The sequence below is a fragment of the Callospermophilus lateralis genome, chromosome 16 (assembly GCF_048772815.1).
Source record: "Callospermophilus lateralis isolate mCalLat2 chromosome 16, mCalLat2.hap1, whole genome shotgun sequence".
NCBI lineage: Eukaryota > Metazoa > Chordata > Mammalia > Rodentia > Sciuridae > Callospermophilus > Callospermophilus lateralis.
In genome coordinates this window covers 75,654,997-75,672,573 of record NC_135320.1, presented here as the reverse complement: position 1 = coordinate 75,672,573, position 17,577 = coordinate 75,654,997, and the positions used below count along the sequence as shown (strand labels likewise).

Below are 17,577 nucleotides of genomic sequence, written 5' to 3'. Positions count from 1 at the left end.
AAAATGCTAGTGAAGAGCAATCCCAAGTGTAGAAGAAAGGTATTCCTCCTGCCTGCCTGCCAGCCTTCCCTCCTTCCTTTCAGTCCTAGGAGTTAAATTCTGGTGTCCATGCCTGCTTGGCAAGTGCTCACCACTGAGCTACAGTCACTGTCCTTTTTATCTTTTTAAAAATTTTGAGACAGACTCTTGCTAAGATGTTGAGGCTGACTGCAGACTTGGAGTCCTCCTGCCTCAGCCTCCTGAATAACTGGGATTACAGGTGTGCACCACCACCCCCAGCTGAGAAAGGTCATTTTTTAATTTTTTTGCATCTAACAAGTTTCCCTCATTTTCTAGAACACATAGTCAACATATGTAAGTCATACTAGGCTCTGATCACATGGATGTTTTCCTACTTTCAGCCTCATTTATTAATATTCCTACCTATGTCAAGTGAAAATCAAACTCTTAATAGTTGAATGTTTAAAACTGCCTTTCTAAAGAAGGGATCAATGGCAATGAACAGCTCTAGAACATTCCCAGCACCCTTCTGATTGGGCAGAGCCCAGGCTTCCTGACATACTTTCCTAGCTCTCTGATCCATGCTCAAGATCAATAAACTTCTAATGGATATAAGTGAGAAGGGGATCTAAGAACAGGGAGAGCTTTGCTCTTAGTTGGAGTGATCATGGAGAATCCTAATAAAAATAGAGCAATAACCATGTCATGAAATACAAAATATTCTTATTAGATAAAAACTACTTATATATACCCATCAGAATATACTAAAAAATAAATTTGGTAAATTTTTTTGGTAGTTTTACTTTTTGCTCATACAAACATTTAAGTGGGTTTTGATTTAAAACAAGACCAATAACAAAAAAGCAAGACTTTTCACCATATTTTTGTCCTAAGGAACTATACTCAAGAAACAATCAACTTAATGAAAACAATATGTTATTAATCACTCAAAAGTCGTGTTTAAAATGTGAATGGCCCCTTGATTCTACTTAAAAATGCACATTAATCTCTACTAACCATGCCTGTGGAAATGTCACCAGGATATTTTTTGGCTCGGAATTCCTCGAACTTTAATTAATAGAACTAATTGTTCTATTAATTATTGTCTTTTACAATACTTTATTCACACTAGTGAGCTTCAAAGTCCAAATGAATAACCAGTCAGAGGCAAAAGAACATTGTCCTGACATTGTGGGAGACTCACATAGAGATACAAGACTCCAGGGTTATCAGCAGGAAGCAGTGTTTACTAATGCCAGCTCCAGCTCAGCGGATTCTTATCCAAATGCTGAAACTTCAGCATGGAGGAGCATAGCCTTATATACTTTTGCTAGTTTTCATTTACATATTAGTTCTTTGTCTCCCTTATAAAATAATCCACATTATCTGGTTGGGCATTCTATGTCTAAACTACAAAGTGGCAACAATGTTACAACAGAATTGTAGAAGGCTCCTGTTGATAGATGGCACCACATTATCTTTTTCTTTGTTCTGAAAAAAATCTCTGCCCCAGGAGAGACAGGAGTTAGGTTTTTCCATAAACAAGTATTTTATTTTTAAAGCAAGTAGGCGACCCAGTGCAGCTGACTTAATAACCAGACTTCTGCAAAATGAGGGGATTAGATAGATTCAATGTTTCCCGAATTTCAGACTTAAGCCTGACCTCCATGATTTTTTGCCAAATATATCCGTTCTACTAATTGTTCTATTAATTATTGTCTTTTAATCCCCTCACTTTTTTACCTACATCAATTTGCATTTAAAGTTAAGTTTATATTAGCACCATAAATGGGGAACTAGTGACTGTTCATACCAAAGTGCACAAGTAAAGGAAAGAAAGGAAATGTTGGCAAATTTCATGTTGCCACCTAAAGGCTCAGATCCTATCTCTTGTTCTTTGACTTAAAAACAACAACAACAGGCTGGGGATGTGGCTCGGGCGGTAGCGCGCTCGCCTGGCATGTGTGCAGCCCAGGTTCGATCCTCAGCACCACATACAAACAAAGATGTTGTGCCTGCCGAAAAACTAAAAAAAAAATAAATATTAAAAAATTATCTCTCTCTCTCTCTCTCTCTCTCTCTCTCTCTCCACTCTCTCTTTAAAAAAAAAAAAAAAAAACAACAACAACAACAACAAAAAACTGTTCAGTTGTTTGCTTGGGATAGAGCAGAAGATGACAGAATAAAATTTAGGCCTCGTGGGTCACACAGCCACTACTACAAATACTCGACTCTGCCATTATTGTATGGAAGTAGCCACAGATCACATATAAATGAATGAGTTGGCTGTTTCCCAATAAAGCTTTATTTAAAAAAATGACAAGCTGATACAATTTACCATCCTGTAGGTGAGAAGAGTGAGAGATGCTGCTATTGCCAGGCAAAGATGTAATGAGAAGATCTGAGAGTGAATTTAAAAGGAATTCCTTCTTCCAGGCAGCCCATAGGCTTTAATGCCTTCAGGGTTCCTTGTCACCTATTTGAAAAACCTAGGTTGAATTTCCACCCTAAGATCCTATTACATGCCTCTTGTCTTTATCTAGCATCTTAGATAAGTCTTACCTGTGTAAACCCTCAGTACATTTTTATCTTTTACCTTCATTGGGAGAAAGTTCCCAGAGGGTTTTGTTAGACCAATGGCTCTCAGTACCACCTATGTGTCAAAACAGTCTAGAGAGTTTTTTCAATGCCCCTTGTATATTCCTCAGAGGTCCTGACTCAATAGGACCAGGTTGGGACTCAGCTATCTGTATATTTTAAAGCATCACAAATGATTCTTATGTGCAACCAGAACTAAAAAGGTACTAATCTCTCTGTTGGCCAGGTCATTTTTCCAGGAGTGCATTCTTCCCTCCATATGTCATTAATTCTAAGAGCCCCAAATTCTAAACCTGTTGCTCCTCCAGGTGGGGTCTGATTGATCCCTTTCTGGCACTCTGGCTAAAGTGACTGCTTCTTTTCAGTCTCTCCACTTCATCATCCTAGACAGCTTGACCTTATTCCCAGCTCAAGATGTCTTGCTAGATACATTTTCCCTCCCCTTTCTCTGCCCCCAACTGTTGCCTCTGACCCCATGGCAAGATGCAAAGGCAAGGCAGGCAGTGTATCTATGATATACAAATGAAGACGACGCGTCCTCTCCTGGGAGGAAAGAGAGATGGCTTGCACACACACAGAAGAGTTCCTCACTATCCCATCTCCTATGCTTGGACTGACAGCATGGAGCCCAGCTGTCCTCCATTAATGCATAAACACTGACCCTGGGTCTACAATGTGCCAGGCACTGTGTTAGGACTAGGGCTGTGAAAATGAAGGTGACATGAATCTTGCTCCAAGAGGGTTATGGTCCAGGGAGAGAGAGACTAATGAATGAAGATAATAACGTATCTTAAGGGAGTCAGATAGAAATCCCTGGAGAAGAACGTAAGGACAAAAGAGAAAGGCATGCTAGACATTGCCTCGCATCAGCTCTCTGGGGAGAAAACAAAAACTAATTGGTGGTCTTTGCCAATTTCTGAGGTATAAGTACTGCCACCATGGCTGACCTCAAATCAACAACGTGATCACACTGAACCCAGAATTTGGAAGGGGTGTGCAGAATTGGTTCTTATGCTCTTGCAACGTCAGTTCCAGGTAGGCGGGTGAACCATTCTGGTTTACCTAAAACTGCCCCCAATTTTGGCACAGAAACTCCCACATTCCAGAAAACTCCTCGGGCTCGGCTACCAAATAGCTCATCCATTCACTTTAGCACTCCGATAACAAAAAGTCCTCAGTTCTTCCCAAGGGGCTCAGGAAGCATTTCAGAATGGAGGTGAGGCTTCAACGCATTTCCCCCTTGTAAATACGCCTCCCCACACTTGCCCAGGAAATCAGTGCGGACCAAGTATTTAAAACATGGAGGGGCATGGGGCTCCAGGCACAGATTCTGTCATTCAAGTGACAATTTACATATTAAAATATTTGGCAACTTATCAGGCTAGAAATCAGTCCCCCAAAGGAAGTAAGAAACCGTGGCCATTCTGTTGGCCTTACGCCACTTCAGTCTTGGAAATGCTTCTGCTAATGTTCCACCCCTGGTGTACCTGGAACATGGTAGTACTCTAGCTAGGAACCCTCCCTTACTCTAAGGGTAAAGTGTTTCAAGCAAAGGGGAACTGGCAAGTTTAGCATGAAATAGCTCTAAGGACATTTCCTCCTCCTCCTCCTCCTCCTCCTCCTCCTCCTCCTCCTCCATCTCTTCATCTTCTCTGCCCCTCTTCTCCTCTTGTGAGCCTAGGAAAAGCAGAAAATCCGTTCCTCCCTAATCAACTGTGGGTCATCACAATGAAAACTCCCTGCTCACCACTCTCTGGTCACCATATTTAATTTTCTGAAGACTCTGCCGGGTAGGGTAGGTATTAGTCCCAGTATACTCATGAGAAGCAGAATATAATATTCCACTTAAACTAGAAGGAACCTCGGGAGCAGAATTTGACAATTGTGCGTGTCTGGCAGGCATACAGTCTGTCCATGGAGGTGACTGTTCATTTTGCCTTGAAAATGGTGGGAACTAGCTTCATTTTTCATTTTGTTTTCCATTTTCTCATCAGCAGAAACATCCCAAAGTTATACAAGAGGTTCATGTCTTCCCTAGCCAGTGGACAAGTTTCAAGTCTCAACTGATGTTTCTGTAAAAGGCCAGATTTCTAAAAGTTATGCTGAGCTTTTCTATTATTCAATTTAATAAGAAGTTGATGAGAAGTCAGTAGTAGGGTTTCTGGATCCAGGCTGTGTGGACGGGACTCCCCATTTCACTACTTATTGGCCACAGGACCTTGGGCAAGTTATCAACCTCACCGTGTCTTGATCTTCTTATCTGCACAATCAAAGGTTATAATACATACTTCATAGGGTTGTTGTGAGGGCTAAATGAATTATTATACATAAATTGTCTAGACTGGTGCCTGGTATATAATAAGTGTTCTATAGCTTGTTGTCACTCATAATTTTAAGGTGTTTTTCCCCCCATAAATCTCTTTTAGACTCTTAGCCCCTGCCATTACTTAAGCACAAAGTGATTTCCAATTTAAGGCAAAATTCTATGATCAGTCATTTTGAGTTTATTGTGGTTTTGAAGTCACCACATGAAGCACTGTGGAAGGGGCTCATTTACCAGGAAACAGGAGAAGACAGAGGAAGTCACTGACAATGACACTGAGCACTCCCTGTGCCAAGCACTTGGCCACGTACTCTGAATACTCCTCGTGACAACACCTGAGAGGTAGACGTTACTATCTCCACCTTCCAGATGGCAAAACAGACTAAGAAAAGATAAGAGGGAAAGATTAGCTCTATTCCTGGTCAAAGGTAGATATCCCTGAGGCAGGAGGGGGGAACACATGTGATATCAAAGAAGTCCCTTTGAGGGACCTCCATGTCCCCAAACTCTATACAAAGCAAGTTTATAATGGAATGTTATTCAGCCTTAAAACAGAAATCCTGCCACTGGTGTCCGTCTGGATGAACCTGGAAGACACACCATGCTCAATAAAACGAGCCAGTCACAGAAGGACAAACTACGTGAGTCCTCTGACATGAGGAGCCTAAAAGAGCCAAACTCACAGGAGTAGCCAGAGTTGACCAGGAAACAAGGGGAGGAGAAAAGTGGGATTGATCAGTTGATAGAGCTGTTTAGTTGCAATTACACTAGATGAATTTATTCTAGAAAACTCTGTACAACATGTTGTTTCTGGCCAAGGACACTACTGTGTCCTTAAAAAAGTTTTGTGAAGAGGGTAGATCTCATGGTGAGCGCTCTCCCCCCACACAATACACAAAGGGACACATAGAAACTTTGGAAGGTAAGGGGTGTCTATTATCTTGATTGTGGTGATGGTTTTGTAGGTAGATGCATTTATCCAAATGGATCAAATTGTATACACTAAATGTATGCTGTTTGTTGTATACTAAGTTTATCTTAATAAAGTAGTTTAGATATTTTTCATGAATTTTGTTTCCAAAAAAAAATCTATCAAGGTAGTTTTGGCAGAATTGTTGACATTGGCTGGCAGTGCCATGACCAAATAAAAAGTGCCATGGTCACGGGTAGCACTGAGGAGAATTCGGGCACCTCAAAGCCTGCCCCAGCAAAACCTCCACCTGCCTCCTCTTTGCTCCTGCTTGGTAGATGCTGCCTGGTTCTAATCTTGGCCTTTCTTTAATCTCCTTGGCCTCCTCCTGTTTCATGTCAGCTCCAACAGCAGCTCTCTGTAGATCAGTGTACAGCAAGCCCTGTGCCCTCTGCTCCCCGGCGCTTCCTAAGAGCCCTCTTGGCTCAGAGTCTGGATACCAGGCAAACACTTTCAAATATTTACTGAGCAGAGTGCAGCAAGTCAGGACTTCTGAGGAACTGCACTGGAAATATTAGACAATCCAAGTGCCACTCCCCTTACACTTTTCATCATCCTTCAGAGTTTACAAATGACCCTTACATCCTTATGTCACTAGGCATCAAACTCCCTACGTGCCACCAACTGAGTGCTCGCTGTAATCCAGCACGGTGCTACTTCAGCCCCAACACGACCGCATTAAACATCACACTCCAACAGGAGCAGGTGGGTCTCCACCTTAAAAATGAGACAACTAAGGCTCAGAGAGATGGGTGAGCCTGCCAGAGTCATCACCCAGCAAGGGCCTAAGCATAGTTGAACACAGTAGATGGGACCCTTAGGTCTATGCAGTATAGACCAATGCTACCTTCAGATTTAAGGCAAAAGTGTTTGCAGCCCAATAGTACAGTAAACACATGGGCACGCGAGCATGTGGACGCCAGAAGTATCATGCTGGGGTCCCTCCCAGCCATCTCCTTCTCTCACCTCCACCCCTCCCTTTTTTACTTTTTGCTTGCTTAACTCCTTCTTATCTTTCAAGTACCATAGCAAATGTCCCCTCCCCCACAAAAATTCCTTTCTTGTCTCAGTTATTTGCACCCAAAGTTCTTGCTTTATCACAATGCAATCATTATTTCTCTACTTATCTGCTTATTTCCCAAGGACAAGGACTGTGCTTCCTGGATTGTTGTGTCCCCATCACTTAGGATACTGCTTGGTGCACAATAGCTCTTCAATATCTGTTTGTGAAGAAAGAGAAGAGGCTAGAGGAAACAATAAGAGGGAAGAGGGAAAGGAGGAAGGAGGAGAAGAAAGACAGGGCAAGGAAGAATTCAGAGCAGCGTTTAATTTGCTTGCAACATATTTTTCAATGAATTCCTATGTCATTCATGAGCTACTGTATTCTTAGTGTCCAATCTTGATGCCATCCAAATAGAAAATCAGGACATAAGGATTGACAGACATGAGTGACCTTAAAGCTATGTCCTAGACAATCTTTGCTATCGTATATTACAGAGAGAAACTAATATATAAACCATTGCTCTCAGCCAACTCCTTGAACTTCATCCCCAGAGTTTGCTGCAACCTGGAAGATTTTTCTAGAATGTCCCACTTCATAAATGATAAGACTTCCTTGCCCTGGTAATTGACTGGGACAGAAGGCCTTGATTGGGTGTCTATCTTGCATTCTGGCCCTCTGGCCAGGGATATCAGGGACTTGGTCCAAGGGTCTACTTTCCTCTGGGGCACCCATTATACTGCAGCAGGGACCTCTGGGTCATTTCACAGAGCAGGTGAAATGACCTTTCTCCCCCAGGTGACACTGCTCCCTAGGATCATTGCATCTCAGTTTATTTTCTGTGTGTCCTTCCCCGAGAACAATGGGTCACTCTCTTGTTTTAGGTATAAGCACAGAGACTCAGAAAATGGCATGTATACCTTCTAGAAGGAAGAAACTTCAAGACAGAAAGTCCCAGCTGTACAAATAGGGGGTGCCTCTGGTAGGGCAGACAGTACTCACTTCCATTTCCAGTTATTCTGGGATGACGGGCAAGCACCTCCCCAGGATTGTAGCCCAGCAAATTTCAGAGCCCTGTGAGGTGTGAATTCTCACACTTGTTGAGTAAAACAGCTAAGGACATGGGGTGTTGGGGCTTCATCCCAGGCCAACAGACTCCACAGCCAGAATTTTTAACCTCTTTACTGCCCTGGTGCAATATGAGAGAAAAAATACGGGTGAGAGAGAAAATGGACCTGTAGGGTGCCCTTTACAAGATAAAACTTCTCAAGCAAAGTGTGTTTAAAAGAGTCCAGAAAATTCATTGCTGATCTGCCATCATACATTTATTAAGCACAGGCTCTGCTAGGCTTCTTTTTAGATGTTTGGCATGAATGACTTCATATAAATTCCCACAAGAGCCTTATGAGGCAGGCACTATTATCTCCATTTACCAAAGTTTGGTAACTTATCCAAGGTCACACAGCTAATAAGTACTCATGCTGGGATTCAGATTCAGCCTGACTCAAAAGCTTTTTTTCTGAAATTTGACTTCTGTATCTTCAGTGTTCACCTAATATAAACTATGATATGACATTGTTTGGGGTGTTGTGAGATATTGAAAAATAAAGAGAGAGCGAGAAACAAGTTTGGAACATATCTAGATAGCTTCCAAATTTCTTGAAACAAAATGTGCAGAATTAGGGGCTGGGATTGTAGCTCAGCGATAGAGTGCTCACCTTGCACATGCAAGATCCTGGATTTGATCCTCAGCTCCACATTAAAAAAAAAAATAAGTACAATAAAGGTATTGTGTCCAATTACAACTAAAAAAATAAATATTTTAAAAATGTGCAAAATTAAACATCTATCTACATATAATATATATATATGTGTGTGTGTGTGTGTGTGTGAATATATATCCTTATATATCTATATATCTTTCAAACTTGTCAAATTAAAATATATTTTATTGAAACCTGCATAAATATCAGTTTATGAAGTTTTGTAATTATTATTATAAGACAAAAAGCCATAAGGTGGCCCAAAGAACCAGGGAAGGACTAACACTTACACAGCTCCCCATGAACCTGGCTCTTGCAGTGTTATTCCATGTTAAGCCTCAACCCTTGAAAAGTGGACTCTAAACCCCTTTTACTGATGAGGAAATGGTGGCCTGCAGGTTAATGACCCAGGTTTTCATGGTCGCTAAGGGACAGAACCACATTCAAAGCACAATTCCTAGAGGCTCCAAGCCCAAACTTTCAAAACCATTGTTATTGGCATCTAATTTCTTGCGCCATCACTGTTTCCTGAGTGTACCTGCAAATGATGTTAAAAATCAAACAAAGTACAACAAGGCCTGTAGCTCCGCTTCCACAGGCTTGAAGATGGAAGGCAAGTGGAGTCTCCCCGCCTCAGGAAGCACTTGACCAGGTGCTAGTCTCCAGCGCGTCCATGCTGGACCTGACTCAAATTCCCACTCTGTGTGGAAGTTCTGCTCAGTGGCTTCAGGTTTCAAATTAAATCTCCTGCTTGGCAAGCTGGCCTGAGGCCCCAGAGCCAGCTGCCTGCCCTTCCAACAATGGACAATGGGGTGGAATGCAGCCCGAGACATCCAGAGAAGTGCTTTCCCAGCTCCCCTGAGGAGCCACAGCACACCCTGGCCAGGACACTGGCGTCCCTCATGAATGCGACCATTGTTGAGGCAGCCGCAGATGCACAGAGGGGAAGATTCCAGGCAGCTCTCTCTCCGTGTCGCTCATTTTTAAATCATCACATCACGTGGTTCCTTGGCTCCAACACCAGTATCCTGCTGTTACAAGGAACAAGACTGTGTTCTCTTCTCCAGTGGATTAGGAAGGACGACCAACATGACTAACAGTGGTTCCTACAAGGAGCCAGGGGCCAGTGGCCTCAGTCTGCCCTGCTGCTGGCAGTACCTCTGACATAGACTGCTACCTGCCATTATCGCCAAGCAAAAAAGATCTAAGTCTCAGCAGCGCGTTCATTCCTAGCACATGGATCAGCACCTGTCCACTGCACCCCCCAAGCCAAAGGTCACGGACTAAACTTTAACCTTGGGATTAGCAAACTGGACAAGTTCAAAGGGTCCTTTCCCCATCTCTCAGCTCCTATAGTTCTATGATATTTGGATCATGGGACAATCTTACTAAAACAGGAAGGGAATGAGGGCCAGGAATGTCATTTTATATCTGCCAGAATCAGAAAGTCCTGGTTTGGCCCTGGCTCCAACCCAGCCATTGCTGGGCCAGGGGATCTCAGACAGGCCTGCGCTTGGCTGCTACAAACCCACACAGCTTCTTTGCACAAAGAGGAAAAGGTGCCCCTGAGTGAGGAAGCAGCCCTGCCAGCTCTGGTTGGCAGGTGTGACCCCAGCCCTCGGTGGGTGCCCTCAGGAGGGCTATAACCTGCACAGCCAGTTGCAGAGCCTGTGTGTTTCCATTTATCAGTGAAGTGGGACTGATAGCCAGTGTCCCACCACATTCTCTGCCCTGAGGAGACTAGCAGGACCCCCAGAACAGTCAGTGAGTTAGTCGGTTGGTAGGTTTCTGGTTCAGTTCTGCCTTCCTTCTGGAGCCCTCCAAGATACTTCCAATGAAAATCAAAGACCCACACACACTCAGTTCTGAGATTCCACCCTCTCTAGAATTTGATGTAAAAGCCGGGTGGGCCGCTTAGAGGCATAGCCTGTACAGTCTCCGAGAGCCCTGTGCTCAGAAGGGCCTTGTGTTGGGTTTAATGCTGTGGTATCACTGTGTTAAAATCCCTTAATTTCTGAGCAAGGGACCCTGCACTTTCACTCTGCACTGAGCTCTGCAAATTATGTAGCTGGCCCTGCCAGCAAGCCTTCAGAGACGCCACATAGCTTTCCACACCCCACAAAAGTTTTGGATAAGGAAAATGGGATATGTCACCCCTCTGCCTAAGCACAAAGACCTTTGACATAACTGGAATGTGAGAGGGTGGTGGCCAGGTGGAGCGTGTGCTTCAGCTGGTCAACTGAGCTGGATAAAATTCTGCCTCCTGCAAGGCCTCGGACAAAACCCTCACCCATCTGAGCCCAGGTCTCCTTACCTCTAAGGTGGCCCACTCATGCTTACTCTTCCCTGTGAGTGATGAAAAAAGTCTAGAAACGACCTGGCACAGGGCAGGTGTTCAAAAAAATTGTCAGATCCCCTCCCAGCTTGTTTCAGGAATAGATACCTCAAGATGGACCAGGCCCTTGTGTTCCAAAAGGCAGTGAGATGATCTGTGGCCCTACAGACCCTTTGGCTCAGGAGCCCATGATTCTCCATTAACCAAGACCTCCTCCAGACCATGTCTATTAGGACACTTAGGTTGCCAGGGCAGAAATCCAACTCATATTAACTTAGCCAAAGGGGAAGTTTGTTAGTTAACGAGGCTGGGCAAGTACAAGAAACAGGCACTGCTGCATCTAAGCATGTCATTCCCTTTCTGTTTCTCCTTCTCTCTCCCTCCTGCCCTCTCCTCCCCTTTATGTTGTGGACAAGATGGCTGCCAACAGCCCTAGATGCACAGTCTCTCGAGCCCAGTGGGGAGACACATCTCTCTCTCATTATACTAGCCAAGGGAGAGAGACTCAGGGATACTGTGTGGGTCATATCTCCACTCCTAAACCAATCACAACTGCCAGAGTGACAGGGCAGGTGCCCACAACGGTGACGGAGGCTGGACCACAGGTTCCAGTCTCATGACTCTGTGAGATCATATAAATGGGGGAAGGGGCATTCCCCAAAGGAAAGCTGATGTCAGGCAGATAAATGCAACATATGCTCTATGTGGTTTACCATCACTGCCTCTAGGAGACAAAGGACATGACAGGAGGGGAGACCAGCAGGGGAGGTTCGGGAACTAGCACTTAAGCCAGCCTTTGCTGAAGGACGGGAAATACAGGCACACGTGCTGCCTCACAGAGGAAAGGGAGGCAAGGAACTGGGAAAACTCTGGGTGTGCTCAAGGTCACCAGCTGCATAACTGCAATTAGCCTCACATCTTTAAATTTTTAATAGCAATACGTATATTTTTATAGTTATCTTCTACTTATGCAAGCAACACCGGTTTTCCAGCTTAGTGCTAATAAAAGTCTCTTTTTAAAAATTAACTTTAAGTAAAAACAAAGTAGGTCTGTTGAAAGAAAAATAATAAATAATAATGATATCGACATAGTAACTGTGGATTCATTAGTACATGTATTAAACCAAAGGCTGAAGTATGGGACACGGCTCGGCATATAAACAGGTCTTTTTTCTCCCCAAAGAGCACTCAAACCCCAAAACTATGTTCTTATTTGTTCTCATAATATACCACTGACAAATGTATGTACTTCATTGTGTGGATGGTAGGGATCCAAATGAATCTGTAGTAAGATCCTAGAATTCATAGCTTCTGGCAGGCAAAACCTATTCCCTAGATAGACTTGTGTCTTGTGACAAAGCAGAGAACCAACACTCCAGGACATTGGCCCACTGTATTAGTCCCTATTTCAGAGACAGACACACAAAGAAGGGGTTGATATGAAAATTGCTTTTCACAAAATTGGCCAAGACTATTGTCCTTGAGAACAGAAGGCTCTATTCTTTAATGGTCACCAAAGCCAGCTGGCCCTGCAGAGTACCAGCTCTCTCTCCAGGGCCAGAGCTCCCCCTCTGATTTCCACACCACCCACGTGAAACGTGGCAGCTGGTCTCTTGCTCAGATGACGGCTTGGTCCTCGTCATTAGCTGCTCATTTCAGGCAGAGAAAATTTAAATGACTCTATTATCCACTCACCTTTCGAATTATTTTCTCCAGGCCAAAGAGAGAAGTCATCAGGGTTTCGATGTGGACCGAGATGCCAAAACGCTGTACAAAGCCTGCAAAGGAATGGGTATGAAAATACATTTTTGTCTGCTAATTTGTTTCAGAAATTGATTAAACTCAATCTCATAATCAACTTTCCCACGATGGTGAGAAAAATGACCTACTTATCTTATGTGTTCCAATTCAAGTTGATCACTTCTAATGATCTCTTTATTCAAATTCCCAAAGGTATAATCAGAACCTATAACTTTTCAGGATTCTATATAATGGGCAGAAGGTGGATATTGGGACAGTTACTTTCAGCTTGAGGTGAGAGAAGGTCCATAAAAATGTAGTTCTTGCAGTCCTAATGTCATCTCAACCCCTCTGACTCCTTTAGTGGTGGTGGTGGGGAAATCAAGTCTAATGAGAGCTGGATTAGGGATGTGGGAAGCGCACAGAGAAGTGGATTGAGTGAGTACAAAGCTGTAGCCACAGTTGAGAATCCCCAGGGTCAAAACTGGAGAAGTTGTTTACATGGTGCAGGAGTGAGGTAAATCCAGGACGGGGGGGGGGGGGGGGTGGTAAAGGAGCAAGCACCCAGGTCCAAAGCCACAGAGGAAAGCTTGGGGTCCAAGGAGGCCACTGGTGTAACAAGATTTGGGTCCAGGAGTCTGGAAGAAGAGAAATCCAGAGCACAGACAGAAGGATTTGCCTGGAACCAGAAGGAGGAGGGAAGGAGCTGAGATTGACAGCTGGAGGAGATACATTCCACTGTGTTGTCAGGGCAAAAATTAAAGGTACTCATGCATGAAACAGGACACTGCTTAGGCAAGGTCATCTACCAAAGAGACGGGTTTGGAAATGGAGTGTGGGCCTTGAGTCACGGTTTGGAACACCCCTTGAGTAGCAAAGAGGTGGAGATGACCAGGAAGACTGCTGCTCAGGGCCCCATTGAGTAGGGAAACCATGTCTTCTCCTGGCTCCAGCCCACACAGCTGTGGGATCTTCTCCCGCAGCCTGAGAGAAGAGGACAGGAGAAATGGATAGGAGAGAAGGGTCAAGGGATGGGGTTAATTAAATTTCCTAGATCATCTTTTTTTACATTTAATGGGAAATTTAAAATTTTTTAGACACTTTATACACAAAATCTCATTAAGTTATCCTCATTAAAAAATCCATTTTTCAGAGGAGGAATGAAGGCCCTGACTAGTTACATAACAAACCCCAAGTCACCGAGGCAGTTAGTGGCGAACAGTGGGGTCGGTGCCATTCCTATCATTCACTCCAGATGTCACCAACTCAGAGACATTATAGTTAGTCCATCTCAGCCACACCGCTGTGCTACCAGCAGATAAGGATGGCCTGTGAAGTCCTTGCTCGGGGCTGTTCACAACTGACAGGAGCCATTTGAGTCCACAGGTATTTTATTTTATTTTTCTTAATGCAATATAATTCACATGCCCTAAAATTCACCCTCTTGCAACATATAATTCAGTGGGTTTTAGTATATTTAGAGTTGTGCAACCGTCACCACTAATTCCAGAACATTTCCATCACCCCAAAAAGAAAGGCCAAGCCCATTAGCATCCCTCCCTTCAGCCCCAGGCACTCACGGATACCCCACCTGTCTCTAAAGATTTGCCAGCTCTGCCACTTCATACAAACTGAATCATACAATACGTGGCCTGTGGTCTGGTTTCTTTTACTTGGCATAATGCTTTTGCAAAAACAAGTGGTAGATTTATACTTAGAAGGAAATGAATGGAGATTTGCTTGCCTAGGAATGGCTGTCGTGGTAGAATAAATATGGCCACAAATTTTTGCGTGTGTCTGCAGAGAGAAAAATATCAGGATCCGTGATGGAAGTTCTCAGTGGCTATATTTTGCTTCAGTATGAGGAATAGTCTGCCTTGCCCAAGAAATGTTGAGAAGTGCTGAGGAGCTGGGGGTTGGGGAAGATCTGGTAGGAAAGTGGAGAGGGATTTCTACATGGTATATATTCTTGAATAAATCAGAAAAAGATGGGAGACAGAAGAGAAGGGAGGAGAGAGAGAAAGGCAAAGGAAGAAGAGAAAGAGGGAGGAGGAGAGAGGGAAAGGGGAGGGATGGACAGAGGAAGGGAGAGAAGGCGCACATTCTCAGCCCACAGGCAAAGTTGGTGTTAGGAGGACAGCTGTGGAAAGCAGATTTTGCCTGGAAGCCACAGGATGTTTATGACCCCGAGTTTTGCTGAGCGGTGGGACTCCCAGGTGCTTTCCAGACAGGGGAGGCCTCCTGCTGCCCTGGGTGAGGTCCTGACACCTGGCCTGGGGATGGAGACTAACTGGGTGTGAGAATGGCCCAGTCCCCACTCTCTTACCTGCCATAAAAGTGCAGCTCAGTACACACAGAGTGAGCACCTACTGAATGCAAAGTTTCTCAGTGTTCTCTTCCCTATTTGGGATGTAGCCACAGGGTGGGGTGGGACCAATGTGGAACTGGTTACTGTGTGGAGCACCATTTCCATGCCCAGTGCTGAGCTGGATGTCACTTACCTGTCACCACGTCCAGAACCCCCATAATCTGTACAACTGGTGTTATTGGAACCACTTCACAGATGAGGATGCAGAGCTTAGTGTTAGAGTCTATAAACAAGTCAGGATGGCGCCTGGCAAAATGCCAGAGGGAGTGGTTTGTGAAGTAACGAAAGCAAGCCATTAAGTGTGGAGATTCCTTATTGGTTGACTGCTGTATCTAGTTTATGCTAATTAAGATAAGCTGTGTGGAATGTATAAATACCGCTCCTATCCTACAACAAAGGGCTACCACTCCTGCTGTATCAATCTACGCAAGTTATTCGTCACCGCCCCCCCCCCCCCCCCCCCGTTATTTTGCTGCAGCTGGACTGCAGCAGCTTAGCGGTTATGTATCTTGCCTAAGATCATCAAGTTATGAAAACCAGAGTTGCCTCAGAGGGCTCTGATTTGGTTGAAGGTTAGACTGTCCCACCCTCTATTGATAAGGACAAGTGGAAGCAACGTTATATTGTTGGCCATGTCTGTCTGCAAGACCATGTAGCCCTCTCATGGATATACCAGCCCTTCCAGAGTGGAATTTAAATGAATAGTAGTGTCATTTAAAATTTTTGAGAAGCAAATTTTAGAAGAAAAACTGCAGATAAAATGCATTATTTTATGTTATTTTAACCTCATTTTATATCAAAAACATCAACTTCCTTAGGTCAATCAACCTAAAAAGTATTAACAAGGTATTCTACATGCTGCTTTTTTTTTTTTTTTAATATTAATTCTCCAGAATCCAGCATGCACTTTAGGCTTACAGAAGGTTTAGACTCAGACAAGCCGCATTCCCAGTGCTCAATAGCCACAGGTGACCAGTGGCTATGCTACTGGACAGAGGTCCCAAGTACCACCAAGATTACATGCACTCCTCACCCCTTACCCACCTATGTGAGTCAAAATAATAATTTAGAATGCCATAAAATTAGATTTTATTTCTAAACCAATTGACACAGAATTTACAGATTTCATCTTTTGGCATCTCTGCTCCCCTGGAGTTTTGTGCATGTGGTTAAGTTCAGAGGTAACCCCCAAGTAATCCCCACCTTCACAGCGCCACCATTACCTCTGTCCCAGGGCTCTGGTCCTCTGCTGCCCCTGCCCCAGCCCCTAGGGACTGCACTTCTCACCAGATTCTTCCAAGTCCTGCTCTTGTTGGGTCGGCCCAGGAGGGCTCTCCTGATGATGAAGCCTTAATCCTGGGCACGTGAGAACCCATAGCTCCTAGAGGTCAACACGGCCAGAGGTGATCCAGGACACAGCTTCTCGAGTTCTCAGGAGCATTCGAGTCATCTGAGGTCTTGGTGGAGTGTAGGAGAAGACAGAGCTCCCATTTTCATTTCCAGGAGGCTTCTAGGTGATGCCCATGCTCTGGGCTCAAGGCCAGGTCCTCCTGAGACACCCAGGAGTCAAGCAACGCAGCTCAGCCACACAGGAGCAGAACCAGGCCTAGAACGGAGTCACTCTCTGCCCAGCACTTTCCACATGCCAGGTGTGAACTTCAGCTCCCGCTCTGTCACTTACTGGTACCATGTGACCTTAGCTTTATCATCCAAAAAATGTCATAGCAAATGCCTCCTCTGGTGGAGGTGGCGAGGAGATGGGAACAGCGCAGTGCGCCGCCACCCGCTGACCCTCATGCTAGTCGCCTCCTTCTGAATCACATGCTCAGATCCAGTCAGACCAGTCTGAGCACGAGTAGGCCCACCCTGTCCTCCATCTGGAGGGAGCACTGGGTTGACTGGGGTTCTGGAAGATATGTCCACTCTGGATCGGTGAAGGTGTCCGTATTTGGAAAAAGGGCCTTGGCAGATGTAATTAAGGATCCTAAGAAAAGATCACCCAAGATGACCTGGTGGATCCTAGAACCACTGGGGACTATCCCTGGTGCCTCAAATCAGTGTAAATGTTTACAGGAAACCGTTGGGCAGCATGAACTGCTTATGTGACAGAGGTATTATGAAATGTAGAATGAGGTCACCTTTGAGCAAATCGCTTCTGTCTTCCCTGCACCCCCACTTCCAGGAAAAAATCTGGAAGCCCAGTGGTTGAGGAGAGAGACTAGCTCTTGGGCACCATAAATGGGGCTGCAGCCTCCTGGGCTCAGGAGGGCAGGCTGGGGCTGGCATTTGGACAGTGGGAAAGCTGAGCTCTGCCACTGGCTCAGACTATTTATCTGGCACACAGTCCCCAGAGGCCTTTAAACCCCGTACCCTGTACCCTCCGCCCTGTCGAAACAAAAACCTCACTCTGTATCTTCCCAGAAAAATGCTGGGAAAGCAAACCACAGAGAACCTCGGGCGCTTCCTGAGGCTGATTATCA

General features: G+C 44.6%; 1 protein-coding gene across 1 annotated transcript in view; it reads left to right on the top strand.

Annotated features, from left to right (window-relative positions):
* Positions 1–17,577, top strand: part of Anxa13 (annexin A13) — a 52,087-nt gene that overhangs the window by 8,483 nt on the left and 26,027 nt on the right. The window contains exon 3 of the mRNA XM_076835780.2: positions 12,706–12,781. Within this exon, the coding sequence (XP_076691895.2) occupies positions 12,706–12,781 (76 nt within the window). The remainder of the gene's footprint in view (positions 1–12,705; positions 12,782–17,577) is intronic.